The sequence below is a fragment of the Polypterus senegalus genome, chromosome 11 (genome assembly GCF_016835505.1).
Source record: "Polypterus senegalus isolate Bchr_013 chromosome 11, ASM1683550v1, whole genome shotgun sequence".
Taxonomy (NCBI): domain Eukaryota; kingdom Metazoa; phylum Chordata; class Cladistia; order Polypteriformes; family Polypteridae; genus Polypterus; species Polypterus senegalus.
The window spans coordinates 93,597,457-93,614,240 of record NC_053164.1 but is presented as its reverse complement, the minus strand read 5'-3'; the positions used below and the strand labels follow the sequence as shown (position 1 = coordinate 93,614,240).

At 38.4% G+C, this 16,784-nt stretch overlaps 1 protein-coding gene across 1 annotated transcript in view; it reads right to left on the bottom strand.

Moving 5' to 3' along the window:
- The window catches only part of unc5db (unc-5 netrin receptor Db), a 756,179-nt gene that overhangs the window by 152,907 nt on the left and 586,488 nt on the right, over positions 1–16,784 (bottom strand). Inside the window, exon 10 of the mRNA XM_039769246.1 lies at positions 378–755. Coding sequence (XP_039625180.1) covers positions 378–755 — 378 coding nt within the window. The remainder of the gene's footprint in view (positions 1–377; positions 756–16,784) is intronic.

The window sequence follows — 16,784 nt, the reverse complement described above, 5'->3', positions numbered from 1 at the left end:
GACCTGTAGATCCACCCCTAGTTTGTGCATGGTAACCTCACAAATTCAGTATAGCTTGGGCCTTGGAAGATTAGCTGCACAAGGTGTACAGCAAAGGTTATATAGAACAGACAAATCAGTATTCCATTGCTATGTTAGCTAGGAAAGCACAAACATATGCACTGTCATGGAGATATCTATAAAGGTTGGACTAACAAATTCAAGGGCTTCATAAGCCGTGAATATCCAACCTGTTCAGTTCAACATTCATATTAGCTGACTCTTCCTCTTGGTTGACCATTATGCAAATCTCACACACAGAGATCACTCAAGACAAGACAAAGACATTTATCCATGATGCTTTGCTACTAACTAACTTTCAACATAATTCAACTCACCAGTATTGGGGACCACAAGTCGTCCTCCAAGATGGCCAAAAATTCCCACAGTCCTAAGCTCAGGCTTGAGCGTCACATTTGAAAGACCTGGAGGCAAAAGGCTTTTATTCCTGTTGTTTAGGGTGTTATAGTCTCTGCTGATGCCCCTAGGGTAAGTGTCCGGCTGTGCCTTGACATGATACTCTGCTCTGTCTGCCACACTGAGGGACACCATGAATGAACTTTGAACTTTGACTTTAATGTCAGGTAGAGGGTCAAATAAGGCGGATTCAGACATCAATTCCTTGTCCAATGGATCCTGAAAGCAGATGGGTCCACTGTATGTCCTGCTCACCGTCAGGTCAGGCTGCATGGATGAGTTTAATAAGAGGGAATTTCCTAAAAGAGACAGGAAAGAGTGTGAAAATTAGCATTTTGAATGAAAACCTTCAAAATCTCCTTTATTGCAACCACGTTTTGTCAGTAAGGTAAGTTTTCAAATCTTATATTCATCCACATCCCCAGTGTCACAAAACAAAGAAGACAAAAAGAGCTGCTGTCACATGGGCTGCTTTCTTTAAAAGGCCAAACCCTAAATCTTTCTGGTGCCTTTGGCACTAAAGACATGTAACATTAAACACTAATTCTTTCAGGGTAGAATGGCAAGAAATGAGAAATGGATATACGGTAACTTTCTTATTTTATTTTACAGCTTTCATTTTTGTGGTGTAAAGGATGAATGAGTAATGACAGTTCATATGGGAGAAGCAGAGGTGAAGATGCAAGACCTATAATCCACGCCATTTTTATTACAGCTCATCATGAAGCAATTTATTAAACAGGTTTCATAACCCTAAAGCATCCTAAGACAGTCCCTTTGTCCCTACATCACTGAACTGAATATTTTAAAGACAGAAAAGAAAAATAAGAACGGGAGGTGAACCAGACATTCAGATAAACTGAGGGGGCAGGGAAAATTTGAAGTTTTGGAACAGGACAGAATACCATGAAGAACATGGCAAGCCTAGAATCAAAGTTGAAAAACAGTAGTCAAAATTGTTGTCAGAAAACTAGGCAAAGAATTCAGTAACTATAAATAAGACTTTCTCTGTAAAATCGCTAAAAATCCCATAAACATACTCCCATAAAATGGTGTCACAATGCAACAAAAACATAACGTTAAGATATTAAGAAAAAAACAAAATATTAACAGAAACTGGAAAAAAAATTATCACCTAAAACCATGTTGTCCATAGCCTAAAATCATGGCATCGGGACCCCTTAGACACTAGGGCTACTAAACAACTGCACCTTCTGCACTTAGCATTAGGGTATGTGAACCCGTAGATGGCCCAAGGACCGGCTGTAATTGCCAAAAATAAAAAGTTCTGTAATCTCCCAATACACATGCCAATGTAGTAGTGCACATATCCATTTCCACCTGCAAGTCTGACTTCTTCCCAAATCTAAAGACGTGCTGTTGGACTGATTGCCGACTGTAAATTGCCCCAGTATGTGTAAGTTTGTCTTACACTGTTTTTTGATTCCATCTACATCGGGAGTAGAATTATGCCCAGGAATTAAAATAATAGCAATAAACTGCATTTAGAACTGAACAAAAAATATTTTTTGCTAAAACTTACCACCAACTACTATAAGCTATCATTTATATATAATATTTGTGGTAATTGTCTGCACCGGTATCTTTGAAAAGCAAGTCAAGCTGATTGCTCAAAGGAAAGAAGCAGCCATCCCCTCAACACTCAACTCAGATATCAGAGACAAAATTAGCTGAGTAAGCCCCAAATAGAAAGGAAGTAGAATCTTCCTGTTAGCATCATATGGCCAGAAGATGCACTGATTAGGGTCTTCATCCATCATCATGACAGACATGCAGCATATGCATGCACCATAGTAGGGCTTAAGATGCCAAATAGCACCACAAGACCTGAGCTTCCTTGAAGAGTGAATAGCCGGCACTTCCAGGTTGTATGTTGGATTGTCATATTCTGATTTGCTTTTGCATTGGCACATATGATTATAGAGAATTGATACTCTGAACATTACAATATTAAATCGAAATAACTGCCTGCTTCTCCTGCTTGCATGTTTCTTTACTCTGCTGCTGGGAACTAAGTGCACTAATCAGGTCAGTAGGTGAAGAGGATGCAACAACAGAATTGATACAGTAGCACAATATGGAATAAAGTGCAGGTTGTTCTGATAGAATTATTACAGTAGTGTACTACAGAATAAAAAGTGGGATGTATATCATCAAGTGCTGTTAAAGGTCAGTATAAAAGAGAATTAAACACTACAGTGTGTGTCCTCATTAAAAAGATACAGGTAAGAGAATGTACGGGTTTTGAGGAGAGGTGTCCTCCAAAGCCTTTTCACGATAAAACATCATCCCAAATTGGAAGGAAGAAAAGTCAACAAACCACCTTGCCAATTTCAAAACTTTGATGATGAAATTAAATTTATGAACAAAATAAAATATTCTTAATTGAAAATAATTAATGCTAATAGATAAAATAAAAAACAAATCAGCTAAAGAGTCTGAATAGGTTACAAAAGAAAAGAACTGAAATTAATTAAAGTAACCAAAATAACATGCACCAAAGTCCAAAATTTAAAGTAAATGCCTAAATTGTAGAAACTATTTCATAGCCAAAAAATCCAAAAGCAAAACCTGTCCAAAAATGGAAGCACAAAAAATAAACTGAACAGCACAGTAACAAGAATTAATGCCTTAGCACCATGGCAGTGGCAACACATGTCTCCAATGACAGCAGCACCCGATGGCTGTAAATTAACTAGAGATCCTGTCCTTGAGTCAAACTGTTATGTTGGTTATTTTTGTTTATTTTACTCAGACTTTGTAACTCCTTGTTGTCTCTAGCTTGTTGTCTTTGGCTTTGGGGGTTTTCTAATTCAAGAATTCTGAAAATGTAATCAATTTGCTAATTTAATGCCTCAGTTAAACCTGGTTATTTATTTTTGTTTACTACAATGCCATTTTGGATTCTGACAGGTGCTGCTATTTTACATTGTGCTCTGATGACATCTTAATTGGCAACAGATTTAAATATCCTGTAAAACCATGCCGTGGCATCAAAATTTAGGATCCCAAAACTTTTTCTGTATCTTGTCCCTGCAATTTAGTTATTTTTAAACTTCCAGTATTTAATTTTGTTCTCTTGTTTATTGGTTTCTGATTCCTGTTCTGTGTAAACTCTGCTTGTATCTGACTACACATTTCTCCAGGTCACTTTCATTCTCTGTGCCTCTGCTGACAGAACACAATATGATTTAGATCTAAAAATAAAACATAAAGAAGCCCAGAATGCTTAAAAAAATACCCAACGCTTACGCACCAAAAAAGGCCCTAAGACCCAAAATCTCCAAAAGTGAGATGGAGACCATCAAATTGTCTGGTATATGTATTATATTATATTATATTATATGGGTGGCATGGTGGAGCAGTGGGCAGCGCTGCTGCCTCACAGTTAGGAGACCCGGGTTTGCTTCCTGGGTCCTTCCTGCGTGGAGTTTGCATGTTCTCCCCGTGTCTGCGTAGGTTTCCTCTGGGTGCTCCGTTTTCCTCCCACAGTCCAAAGACATGCAGGTTAGGTGGATTGGCGATTCTGAATTGTCCCTAGTGTGTGCTTGGTGTGTGGGTGTGTGTGTCCTGCGGTGGGCTGGCACCCTGCCCGGGGTTTGTTTCCTGCCTTGTGCCCTGTGTTGGCTGGGACTGGCTCCAGCAGACCCTCGTGACCCTGTAGTTAGGATATAGCGGGTTGGATAATGGATGGATTATATTATATTATCTTCTTCTTCTTCTTTCGGCTGCTCCCGTTAGGGGTCGCCACAGTGGATCATCGTATTCCATATTATATTATATTATATTATATTAAGGAAGGGAAAACGGAAACAATGGAAAATAATTAAAAAATCTCCAAAAACAGAGTCTTAAAAAAAAGCAAAAGATTAAATTATAAAAAATACAAAAGTTACTAAATACAAATAAACAAAAGACAATCCAAAACAACTAAAATCAATTTGTAAAATCAAGCTGGAAAGCAAGAAGAAAAGCATGTCAATAGAACAAAATGAGTAAAACAAAAAAATGTCAAAAAAGAAAGAAGAAGAAGAAATTCACAAAGGAAGCCGCTCACCAAAAGCAATGAGCAATTAGCTAATGCCTAAGTAAATGCCTTTATTTAGGACTTAGCTTGAAATGCCAACATAAAAACTCCAAAGAAAATATCTAACTAAATTGACATAATTAAAAGACAAAGGCAAAAGTACAGAATGGTTACAAAAAAATTTAACAACACAAAAGCTACATGAAAGCCAACATACAAAAAGATAGAAAATAACAAAAATGTCATTAGTAAAAATAACTTGCAAAAAATAAAATGAACAAGCAAATTCACAGGACAAAAGTAAAACATAGAGAGAACAAAGACAAGGAAGCAGGAGTAAATAATATAAAAACAAATATAAAAGCAACAAAAAGCTGCACTGCACAGCTGTCAGCTCCTACCTAGAAAAACAGCTTGAAGTCCATAAAGGAATAAATAGATGCATGGACCCCCACCCTTCTTATCACTGTTTGAAACAATATATTTGCAATATAGTTTCCTCATGAAATTATGGATTGTCCTATTTTCAAGACTTTAAAATTTCAGGTCTTTGTTATTAAATAAAAATAAGTTTCATAAACTAATTAGCATCTATGATGTGTTTTATGATATAGCCCTTATTGTGAAACGCAGTGTGGATACAATTATGATTTTAAGATATTTTGTGAATTTTAAACTCATGAGAGGACAGAAAGATATGGAAGAAGATGATCCGCTGTGGCAACCCCTAATGGGAGCAGCCGAAAGAAGAAGAAGAAGAAGAAGAAGAAGAAGAAGAAGTGTTCCATAGGGTTTTTAGATATTGATACAGTATGTGTTTGTGAGACGTCTTTGTAGTGTGGTTCTATTCTATAGCAAGTCCACTGGACTTATTTCACATAGGTTAGCTAATAGCATTGTTTCATGATATCCAAGAAATACCAGCATCACCATAAGAAGAGGTAATAATGTGAAGATTTCCAGTTCCAGCCCTGCCTGGGATGCCTGAATGGCTGAGTTAGCATGTTCTTGTCCTTACCATGTGGATTCAGGCTTTGTTAAACCTTTGAAAAATGTTTGCAGGGTTTCCTATAAGTTAATTCAAGTAAATTCTTAACATACTCATATACTCATAGGACAACTCAAAATATTTTCTAGGTTCTGTATTTTTCTTCATAATCTCTGCTAACGTCCCTTTTGTATCAATTTGAGTCCTGCACTTGGCTCCGCATCTTCATGTCTTTAAGACCATAAAATTTCCATATATGGCAAATTGAGGGGCTCTGAATAAGAATGAAGAAGACCTGGACTGTAGTGATGTGCAATGAACAAACAAACTAGTTCTTTTGTACTTGCTTTTGTCTCTGAACGAACATACAAGTTCAATGACATTAAAGAATGAAATCTTGCCGTGCATAGTGCGTGCTACATTTTATATAGCATTCTGCAACAGTCAGGATCTATCATCTTAACTTCCTTAAATGGCTGTTGTCTCTTGGGAAATAACCTGTTTCAGCAAATTGCATGATTTGTTTTCTATTTATTGTTGAAATTATATTTATTGTCAGATTCAATAAAGAGGATTATTATTATTATTATTATTATTATTATTATTATTATTATTATTATTATTATGTGTTCATTACTTATTTTGTTGCTTTCTTTTTATATTGCTGGCATTGTTTGGTGGTTACAGCTATGATACTATTCTAGATTTGAAACTAGAATATAGCTTGTTGTTCTTGAAGTGAAGAAAGTAGTGATTCAAAGATTTGAATCGTTTTGGTGAATTAAGCAAAATGAATCACTAAAAAAGAATCATTTTGCACACCACTACTGGGCTGTGCAATGGCTTTGTAAAGAACAGTCCACCCATGTTTTGAGATTGCTTCCAGTTGCGAAAATGCATTTCATCATTTGCCACCATTTTGAGGACCAGCTACGCACGTACCGGTAGTAGGACTCAGATTGTTCCATGGTGCTGCAGCAGTAATTGGGACATATTCAATTAACAAAAGAAGCTGCATACATTTTCTGTTAATTTTGATTGAAGCATAAAAAGGGTTTGGGTAGCACTATTAAATATATTACATTAAATGGTCCCAACATGCATTATCTCTGTGTTTATTCATTGCCATAGGAGAAAATCTGAAAATAACTGTAAAAAAAGTTAAAAAAACTCCTGAATAATTTTGCTTTGTGTTAACAAAAACATTTGCTTATTTAAAATGTAAAGTGCAAAAAGAAAAAGTGTCATTATTGCATAATATGGAATTGTATTTATTTTTCAAATATGGATCAGAAATAACAATACAGACAAATGGAAATCTGGATCAGCATGCAAGTGTGTGATGGTGTGGGCGAGCTGTCTTCTGTACCCGCGCCTCCACAGTGCCACCGTACAGATAGAGTGCCAGATAAAAGTGCTAAGAAACACACCATCTCATCTCTCAGTTCACCTCCCCGCTAAATGTCTTTCATCCAGCCTACGACATACTGCTATGACCTCCTAACACAGTGACTGCTGTCATTTACTTTACTTATTGTTCCTTAATGTTATTTTGTCTATTACTATGACCCCTTATTTATAATCATATACTTTAGCTGCTTTGACAGCTCATTTTTCACACTTAAAATCTATGCATATATATTGCCAAAGTCCTCCCAGTGTCTACTATTCAAACTGTTCTGATTCTGCCTCTCACAAATATCAAAAGGGAGGCAGGTCTCGAAAAATCACAAGCCAGATAAGCACTCCACCCAGCTCTGACACCACAAACTAAGCTTCACCACTAAATGTAGCTTAACCCCAAACTCAAAAAACAGGCTTACGGCCTGCACAAGGCCAAAAATAGGGCCATGGCATTTAAACAATTAAATGTTTCTAAAAAGTAGAGAGGAAAAATGTTAAGCATTCTGGTACAGGGACACAAACAGTTCTCCTGATGGTTTATAACACTATTAAAATGACTTCCAGAAAAGAATGCAAAAAAAGCATTAAAAACAGGAATAAAAAATATGTATCTTAAGGGGTCAGAAACAGGAAGTACAAAGATCAGAAGCACAAAATATAAAAATAGGAAATAAACACAAGATGGAACTGTATTGCGACTGCTGCCTTTTCTTTTATGTTGCTTGGACCAGCCCCTCAGCCACATTATTAGGTGTCCCTGTCCCCGCAGGAGGCTCTACTGTTCTGCCCATACTGGAGAAAGGACCTAAAAACGTAATGTCACCAAGAAACAAGCCAAAAATCCAGCTTATTGTTTGTCAAAACCAAAATTGTAACCCCAAAAAATCATTGCTGTAACTATTGCAAAGTTTCTTTAAACAGAATCTCATAAAAATCACACACCAAATGAACAGTTTTCTTTTAGATCCAATCACAGTCTGACTTTTATGTGGATGTGTAATTGATGCCATGCAGTTATCAGTGGCAACCAGCCCAAAAGATGGCGCCACCCTCTAAACAGAGTCCGTAAAGAAAAAATATTTAATATTCTAAAAAACGACTCCAAAACAACTTGAAAACCCTAATAAGGAAAAAAAATCCAACATAAAAATTATATTAGACCCGAACTATGACATCCACATGAAGGGGACAGGGCAGAAATCATACAAAACAAATACATTCATTAATGACATGACACAAGACTAGAGAAATAGCATCCAGGAAAGGAAAAAAGGCAAGAACAGAATAAACACTATATGCAAAATAATATTTTAAAGACAACAAAAAGATTAAATAAAGAGAAAGAATAACTTGAGGCAGTGTTGAAACCCTGGCTAATACATAGCATATCCATTCTTGAATTTGCTTTTAATTTCACTGATATTCTGTTACAACCTTGAGACAGTGCATACTATTAATGGCACTATCTAAATTAAGAATAATTGCTTTAAAGTCTTTCATAAACGAGCTGTTACACTCCTCGCTCAGTGACACTGTGGCCATGACCCAAGTAAATGGGATAAAAAATGGATAATAACTGATCTTCACATTACTTATTGCCTTGAGTTTAGCATTGAACATTTAAAAATGTATGCTGTGGATGTTAATCTGGATATTCATCCATTAATTCATCCATCCTTCAAACCCAGAGTAGGGTCCTGGGGATGATTGAGTCTGTCCCAGCAAGCATCAGGTGCCTCCACTTCTCTCTGTTCTTCCTTAACTTTATCTCACTATATGTGCTAACAAAAAAAAAAAAAAAAAAACTAAAGCAAACATCTATCTGTCCATTTCCTAATCTGCTTATCCATTTCAGAATCCCAGGGTTAGTGGAGCTTGCAGGTTGAATAATATTATATATTTCTGCTAGATGATGACTCACTATTTTATATTTTAGAAAGTTAAATTCAGTTTCATTTCATGCTTCATTTTATATTAGCATCCTTCATGTCAGACAAAACAAAAATGTTAAGGTCCAATTCCATTCTGAGTTTGTTTCTAAGCTGATAACTGTACTGCAGCAAGCCCCGTCTGTCTTGGTCTGGGTAGCAGGTTCAAGAAATGGTTGAATGGGAATTCTGTACATAATACAAACAAGAATATAGAAACGGTAAATGAGCTAAGGTCAGTAGCTTCTTTGAACAGTGTGACGCATCTGCATCAGAGGTTCATGTTTCGGGATCATCAGAGGTAAGCAATACCACCCCAGGACACCAGGGCAAGTAGTTGTTAACTCTTCTGTCTCTTGTATCACCCACAGCTCTGAGACGATGCCCATTCTGGTCTCCGAGCTATAAAAGCAGGGCACTCCCAGAAGAAGGTGTCTCATTTAGGAGATGAGCCACCTGCCTGTTGGAGCTCCAACATTGAAACCTGACCATTCCTTAGAGCCATTGGTCTACAGCTGACAGCTGAGCATTGCTTTTATTTCTTATTGAACCATCATGTGCCCGTTCATTTTGACACGTCTTATTATTCCGAGTAAGTGGGGTGGCCCAGTTGACACGCCACCATTTCATCTGCAGTCTTGTATTACTCACGGTAGATGACATCAGCTATGGTTTGCGTGTCTTGTGTCTCTGGGAAATACAAATCGGTTGATATCTACAAACGCTACATATAGAAGTTTGGCCAAAAATACTCCATAGGGGATAATTCCCACATTAACTCTCTTTATGAAGTTACATGTCTTATGCCCCAAGCAGGCTAAATCTAATTTGAGAACAACTTTTACAAATCCTGAGAAAAAGAGGAGTTAATAGGGAAGCCCGTTCAGGAGAAAAAGTAACTCTGTACAAAATGTGCCAGATTCTACTGCAAGAGGCAAATAAATCCCACATTAGGCTGCTATGTTTTTTTTAATGGATGAATAAATAATTAAAACAGAACATTAAACTACTTTCCTGTATATTAAAATGTCCTCCTCTGACAGGATTTGGTGTTAAAACCTCTTTAGTTTTGAGCAAAGAAGGCTTTGTGGGAGTCTAATTCAGATCATTAAAACTGTCAAAGGTTTGGTTAAAGCTGATCTGACAGAATTACTTCATTTAAAGAGTGGATCACATGCTCAAAGACAATGGTGCAAATTAAGGGGAAATTTAGTCAGCAAACATTTCTTCACAAAAAGAGTTGTGAGACTCTGGAACACATTACAAAGGCATTTAATTATAGAAGAAACTTTGACAATTTTTAAAAAATGATCTGGATGAAATATTGGAACAACTTTATTAGCCAGGCAACTTGTGTAATTTACTATATAGTCTTCTCTTGTTTGTGAGACTTCTTACATTCTTATTTTTTGATCGTAACTGCCTTTAAAACTGCTTCACTGGGAAAGCTTATAAATTCTGTTAATATCAGCCATCATTTATTGCTTTATTATGACAGTATTTACCCTTGTAAGTGTTTTTTTTCTAATGAAAAATGGAAATAAAAATACTGAGGTGGAAAAAAGGAAATGAAATGCCTGTGATGTAGGCTACCCCCAGGACAAGAGTGAAAATTAGAGTTTTGATTAAAAATCACTCATACATACAAATTTGTACAAGCTAAGCTAATTCTTACAGACAAGAGGGGAACAAACGCTGGAAGACAGTTTACAATTCCGACACTCACATTATGTACGGCATGACCCTGCATATTTGACCAGGTGGTCTTTTAGCGCTGGTGAGTGCTTAGGAGGTCTTCCTGGTATTAGTAGTATTATGAGTAGGGGCAGTGAGATCAGAAAGTAAAGAAGATATCATAAAATGACCAGAAATAACCATGTTTACTTTATTCAGAATGTATCTGATGTAATAATAACTGTTGGGTTGGTAGACATCAGGATGCTGAAAATAATTACATAAAATACATATATTCAATAAATTTTACAGAATCTCACATTATTCTAGCAAGAAATTAAGTACCTCAGCAACAGAAGCCTATGTAAGCTAACAATGAAAAAAACATCAGTTTGTCTGGGGGCTTGCACTTAGATTTTGTAGATGAAGTAAGTGGCAGAGAGGTGCTGACTGCCCATTTCATAATGTAAAACCCTTGCAGTTATAATCAGAAGTCAGAAGCCCACTTAATTGAGCAGGGGGAAATCCCATTAGCTTAATTTGTCTGACTCTGGCATAAATATCAAAAGTCTGGCAGGACCCAAAACCATTTTTTTTTCTGACATACAGTACATCAAAGAGAGTATTTTACATTTCATAGGTTACATTTAATAACTTGGAAATGATGGGCTTTAAATGGCAATTTGGAAAAATATGTGATGATGTTAAAACAAGAATATCAAATACTAAATTAGAAATTAGATTACATTAACAAAGTAGTATACCTATCTGGTTAGCTTTTCCCTAATTAGTAATAGAACTACAATTGCTTTTTTTTAATCTTTACTCCAAAGACTGGATAATAAATTATGCATGCCAAAATTTTTAATATGCCGACATGTTGACATCATGCATATTGGCATCGTCATTTTACATGACTTTAAAGTCATTGCCTGCTTTAATTCTACCTATGACAAAACTACAGGCCTCAAAGTTCCAGTGAAGCTTAACCAAAAATTTAGTGTTAAACCCAAACCAAGGAGCAGGCTTTAGGTCTGCACAAGCACAAAGATAAGGCTAAACTTTTAAAGTTCAAAAACCTGAGAGATGGAAAACATGAAACATCTAAATAACAAAAGCAGTGTTCTTTTGTATTTATAAATTTAGCAACCAAATTTAAAAAACAAGAGCAAAAGCAATGGAATAAAAATTAAAAATAAGGTACACTCAAAAAGTAAACCACAAATCTGGTCTGTAATCCAGAAACTGAAATCTAAAAACTAAGTCAAAGTTCATTAACCAAAGAATAATCAGAAAAAACACTTATTTTAAAGCAAATATCAAAATCAAAAGAAGAGCCAGAAAGAGATGCATTAATCACAGTGTAGCAGAAGCCATTTCTTAGAATGCAGGCTCCTAAATAGTGATGGGGGCGGATCCTTAACTGTCTTATGTGGAGGCCCCACCCCCCTGAATTTAACTGACAGAGAACAAGGAACATAATTTACAGAATAGATGTGCACCACAGTAACATATCTTGAATTACACAACACATTATAAGATAAGAAGGAAAAAAATATGAGTATTGCAAAATAAGCAAAAGTGATCAACAAAGAATAACAAAACATATAAACTTAATAACAGAAAAACAGACATAAGGACTCAATGAGAGATGTGTGCTTATATAAACAGACGGTGCAGGATTCATTTCTGGATTTGATGTAGTTTTGTTCCTCTGTTTAGAGTTTCCCCTTATATTTTGGTGAACAAGTAAACACTGTTTGTACCATTTTTGCTGCTTATTTTTACTACTCTCCTGAAAACCCCTAAAAAAAAAACTGTAACTGAACTCTGCCACTCTAAAATGCAAACTATTTGAGAAGAATGCCTTGTGGTTTTCTACAAACACAACAAACTCAATTAGTAGCAAGGGGATTTATAGGAAACACAGACAAACAAAGGGAAGAGACTTAAGAATTATTACAAATAAATTCTCTATATAACTATTATTATGTTCAAACTGCATAAAAATCAGATGTGAGTAATATGGCAGCCCTGCAGTAAGTGACTAATCAGTACACAGATGTCCATTTCATGTAAAAGTGTATTTTGTTGAACTGCAATAATATATGTTTTTATTATTATTCACCTGCACTGTTTAAACAATACTTCTATTGTTGTAAATGATTCATTATGTGGGAGAATGTTACAGGAATGTCCTTTGACACGCTTCATGGGAGAGAGATATAGTGTTCATGAAAGACAGTTTTAAGTGACTAATTAGAAGGTTGATGTCCTTTAAGTTTATTTATAGGTGCATAGGGCGATTACTGTCAAATGTACAAAGTACAGTGAAATTTTTACTTGCATGTGCTAATCAACATTTATTTAAACAGCAAAACATTTTTGTGAAGCATATATAGATAGTTAGATAGATAGACAGATAGATAGATAGCAGCTCAGTAAATAAATTAATAATATTATTGTATTAAGACAAAAAAAAAAGAGTCCCCTCTCAAATATACATCAGAATGACAAAAATGAAAGCAAACTAAAATGGAACAAAAAAAAAATTTGATTTGGCAGTTACGGTCACATTGAGGCATTATGCATACTGTATATTGTCACACACGTGCGAGTAGGAGGCAGCTAAAGGGCCTGAGTAAGAGTAAAGAAACATCTGATCAGGGGGCGACAGAGTGCGCTGACTGTCTTTCTCAGTTCCCTAAAGACCTTTCCTGGGAAATCCAGCAAGGTTCCGGTGCCTCAGAAGACGTCACTTCTGAAGCCGGCTCCTTTGCTGACGTCACTTCCGTAGCCGGCCCCTTTGCTGACGTCACTTCTGCTTCAGGCCATTTTGATGACATCAGTTCCTCTCCAGGCCTTTAAAGCCTCCATCTTGGGCTACTATAGCCAGTTCTAGTTTGGACTCTGTGAAATGCACTTTGTATTTCTGATACAACAAACCCTTTTGCAGCTGGGAAAAACAATATATGGGTGGCTGCTTCAAACCTTTATGATGTCTTTGGCGTATTATTATCACAGTGGCGTAGCCGGCAGGATGAAGTCCCAGAAGAAACCGGGACACGAACATGAAATCAACCAGGGAGGAAAGTACCGAGGCTAAGTTTGTGGGGGAGTGCGTTTGGGGGTCAGGAAGGACTCAGTGCAGGCTCCGCTCCTCAAATACAGCACCGGGCATATAACTTACCAAAGGGAGAGTGTGAAGGGGACGTACAGACGTCGGCTGGTTTTTGGAGGATGAAACGAAAAGGGCTTATTATGCTCTCTCGGAGGAGAGAGCTGAGCAGCCCATTGGGGCTGAGGCCCCAGATAAATGTGGGCTATCCCCAGTCCAGCAGGCAAAAATAATAAAAAATTGGGAATTAGATCCAGAGAGATCAATCCAGACACAGGCTATGACCTCTCTGGGAGCAGGTGGCCTTATGGCTATGGCCATTTGAACTATCCACCTGCCAAATAGTGCAGCAGGTAGCCTGCTTTATTTTTTTAAAGAGCCTCCCAAAAAACTTTGACCAGCTGGACTGGGGAGATTTCCATTCTATGGAAAAGCTTGTAAAATCATCCATGCCAGTCTCAAAATATGGGACAGCAGAACCGTCTTCTAGTGGATTTTCTAGAAATTACGTCCTACAAAATAAGTCTCTTCCACATAAATCAGAGCCTGTTTCTGAGTTCCTGGGCCACCGGGTGTGCAACCTACCCAGGAATGAGGCAGGATGTAGGTGGAAGGGGGGAGACGGTCTGTGTGCTCTTGCCAACCCTCTGACGTTATCGAATACGGGACCTGTAGTCATTAATGGTTACAAAGTCAATGCCTTGTTTGATTCCGGCAGCAACTTTTCCATTGTTGATTGCCGTTATGTCTTACCGCGACAAAGAATTAAAGAAAAGACCAGTATTAAATGTATTCACGGAGACACCCGGATGCACAATACCGCCCTGTGTTTCGTAAGTCAGGGAGGATCGCTAAAAAGAATTCCCATGGCGGTTCACCCCAATCCTCCCTTTCCAACGATTCTAGGGCAGGACTGGTCGGAAAATAAAAGCGGTAAACTATTGACTACTCCCGATAAAAACTTAGGCCTAGTTATAGATGGGGATAACTCGTCTCAAGCTGTCTCCACGCCGTGAACACAACCGGCGGAGAGAGATACGGAAGCCCACGAGGAGGATGTGGAGATTCCTGGACCGTCGCAGGCAAATACGTCATCAACCCACACCTCGACGAGTTGGGAGGAATCCTCTCCCCTTGAGGTCAGACCGGATCCTCTCTCCGACATTCACTTTCAGTTTAGACAAATACCGGCTTCTTTTAAAAGGGAACAGTGGAATGATGACTCCCTAAAATTTGCAAAAAATGCAGTAGTCCTTGTCAACGGCCAACGCACACACCAGCCCATGCCACAAGGACCTCACTTTGTAATAGAAAAAGATCTATCGCGGAACATGGGCCGGAGGTTCAGAAACTGTTGTTAATCCCATGAACCTACCGGCGGCAGGTTTGTGAATTAGCTTACGCCCACCTCCTTGGAGGCCATTTAAGCTCTGAAAAAACTTTAGAGCGGATTAAGCTCAGATTTTATTGGCCGGGAATCAACAAGGAGGTTCGCCGATTTTGTATTTCTTGTCCAGAATGTCAATTACGGCAAATTCCTAGGAGGGACTGGGCTCCTCTCATTCCCCTTCCCCTAGTTGATGTCCCCTTTGAACGAATTGGGGTCGATATTGTAGGACCCTTACAGCCCTCAGCCCAAGGACATAAATATATATTAGTCCTCGTGGATTATGCGACCCGATATCCGGAAGCTGTTCCCTTGCGCTCAGCTACATCTAAAGCAATCGCACGGTAACTAGTAGGAGTATTTGCGCGTGTCGGTATTCCTAAAGAAGTCCTAACAGACTAAGGAACACCTTTTACCTCAGAGACTTTCAGGGAAACTGCCAAGTTACTGAAAAAAAAGCACTTAAAGACTTCAGTGTATCATCCTCAAACTGATGGTCTAGTGGAGAGGTTTAATCAGACTCTCAAGCAGATGCTTCGCAAGGTGGTCAGCGGGGATGGGAGGAATTGGGATCAACTCCTTCCCCTCGTTCTCTTTGCATATTGGGAAGTCCCACAAGCCTCTATGGGGTTCTCTCCTTTTGAATCGTTATACAGACGACAACCCTGAGGTATGTTGGATATTTTGAAAGAAGGTTGGGAAGGAGAGGCTCTTCCCTCTACAAATATTTTGGAATATATCGCACAGTTACGCGATAGAGTTGGGAAAATTCGATCTATTTTAAAAAGTCATATGGAAGAGGCACAAGCAGCACAGGCCCGTTATTATGACCGTGGCATGACATTTCAAGAATTCCATCCGGGGGATCGTGTCATGGTATTAGTTCCCACCTCCCATTCTAAATTGCTCGCCCATTGGCAAGGCCCTTATGAAATTAAGGAGAGAAAAGGATTGGTCGACTATTTGGTGAAACAACCCAATCGTAGACCAAGTGAGTGGGTTTATCATGTGAACTTGCTGAAGCCATGGAAGGAGAGGGAACCAGATCCCTCCTCCGCTCAGCCCTGCTCGTTCTTTGCTCACATAGACACCCTTAATTTTGGCGAGGAATTAACTTATAGACAAAGACAGGAGCTGAAATCAGTTATCCTGTCCATCTCAGAGGTGGTGAGTGAAAAACCCGGAAGGATTTCTCTGATTGCACACGACATAGTGACTGAACCAGGGGTTATAGTCCGGGATCGCCCCTATAGACTTCCTGAGGCAAAGAAAGCAGAAGTGGAGCTGGAAATCAAGTGGATGCTGGAACTAGGAGTGATTGAGGAAAGTTATAGTCCCTGGTCCAGCCCACTTGTCTTGGTTAGTAAGCCTGACAACAGTTGGAGGTTTTGCAATGACTTCTGTTGGCTTAACCAGGTCTCCCTCTTCGATGCTTATTCCATGCCTCGCGTGGATGACCTCCTCCAGAGGCTTGGACAAGCTGAATTTTTGACCACGCTTGACATGACAAAGGGGTACTGGCAGATTCCTTTAATGGACTCCGCGAAGGTCAAGACTGCGTTTAGCACTCCTAGCGGACACTGGCAGTATCATGTTCTTCCATTCGGGTTACACGGGGCTCCTGCGACTTTCCAGTGTCTGGTGGATAAAGTGCTCCAACCCCATAATGCGTATAGTACTGCCTATCTGGATAACGTCGTCATCTATTCCAGCACATGGAAGGAACACGTACAGCAGGTCACTGCGGTATTGCGGACACTAGGAGAAGCCGGGCTTCGTAT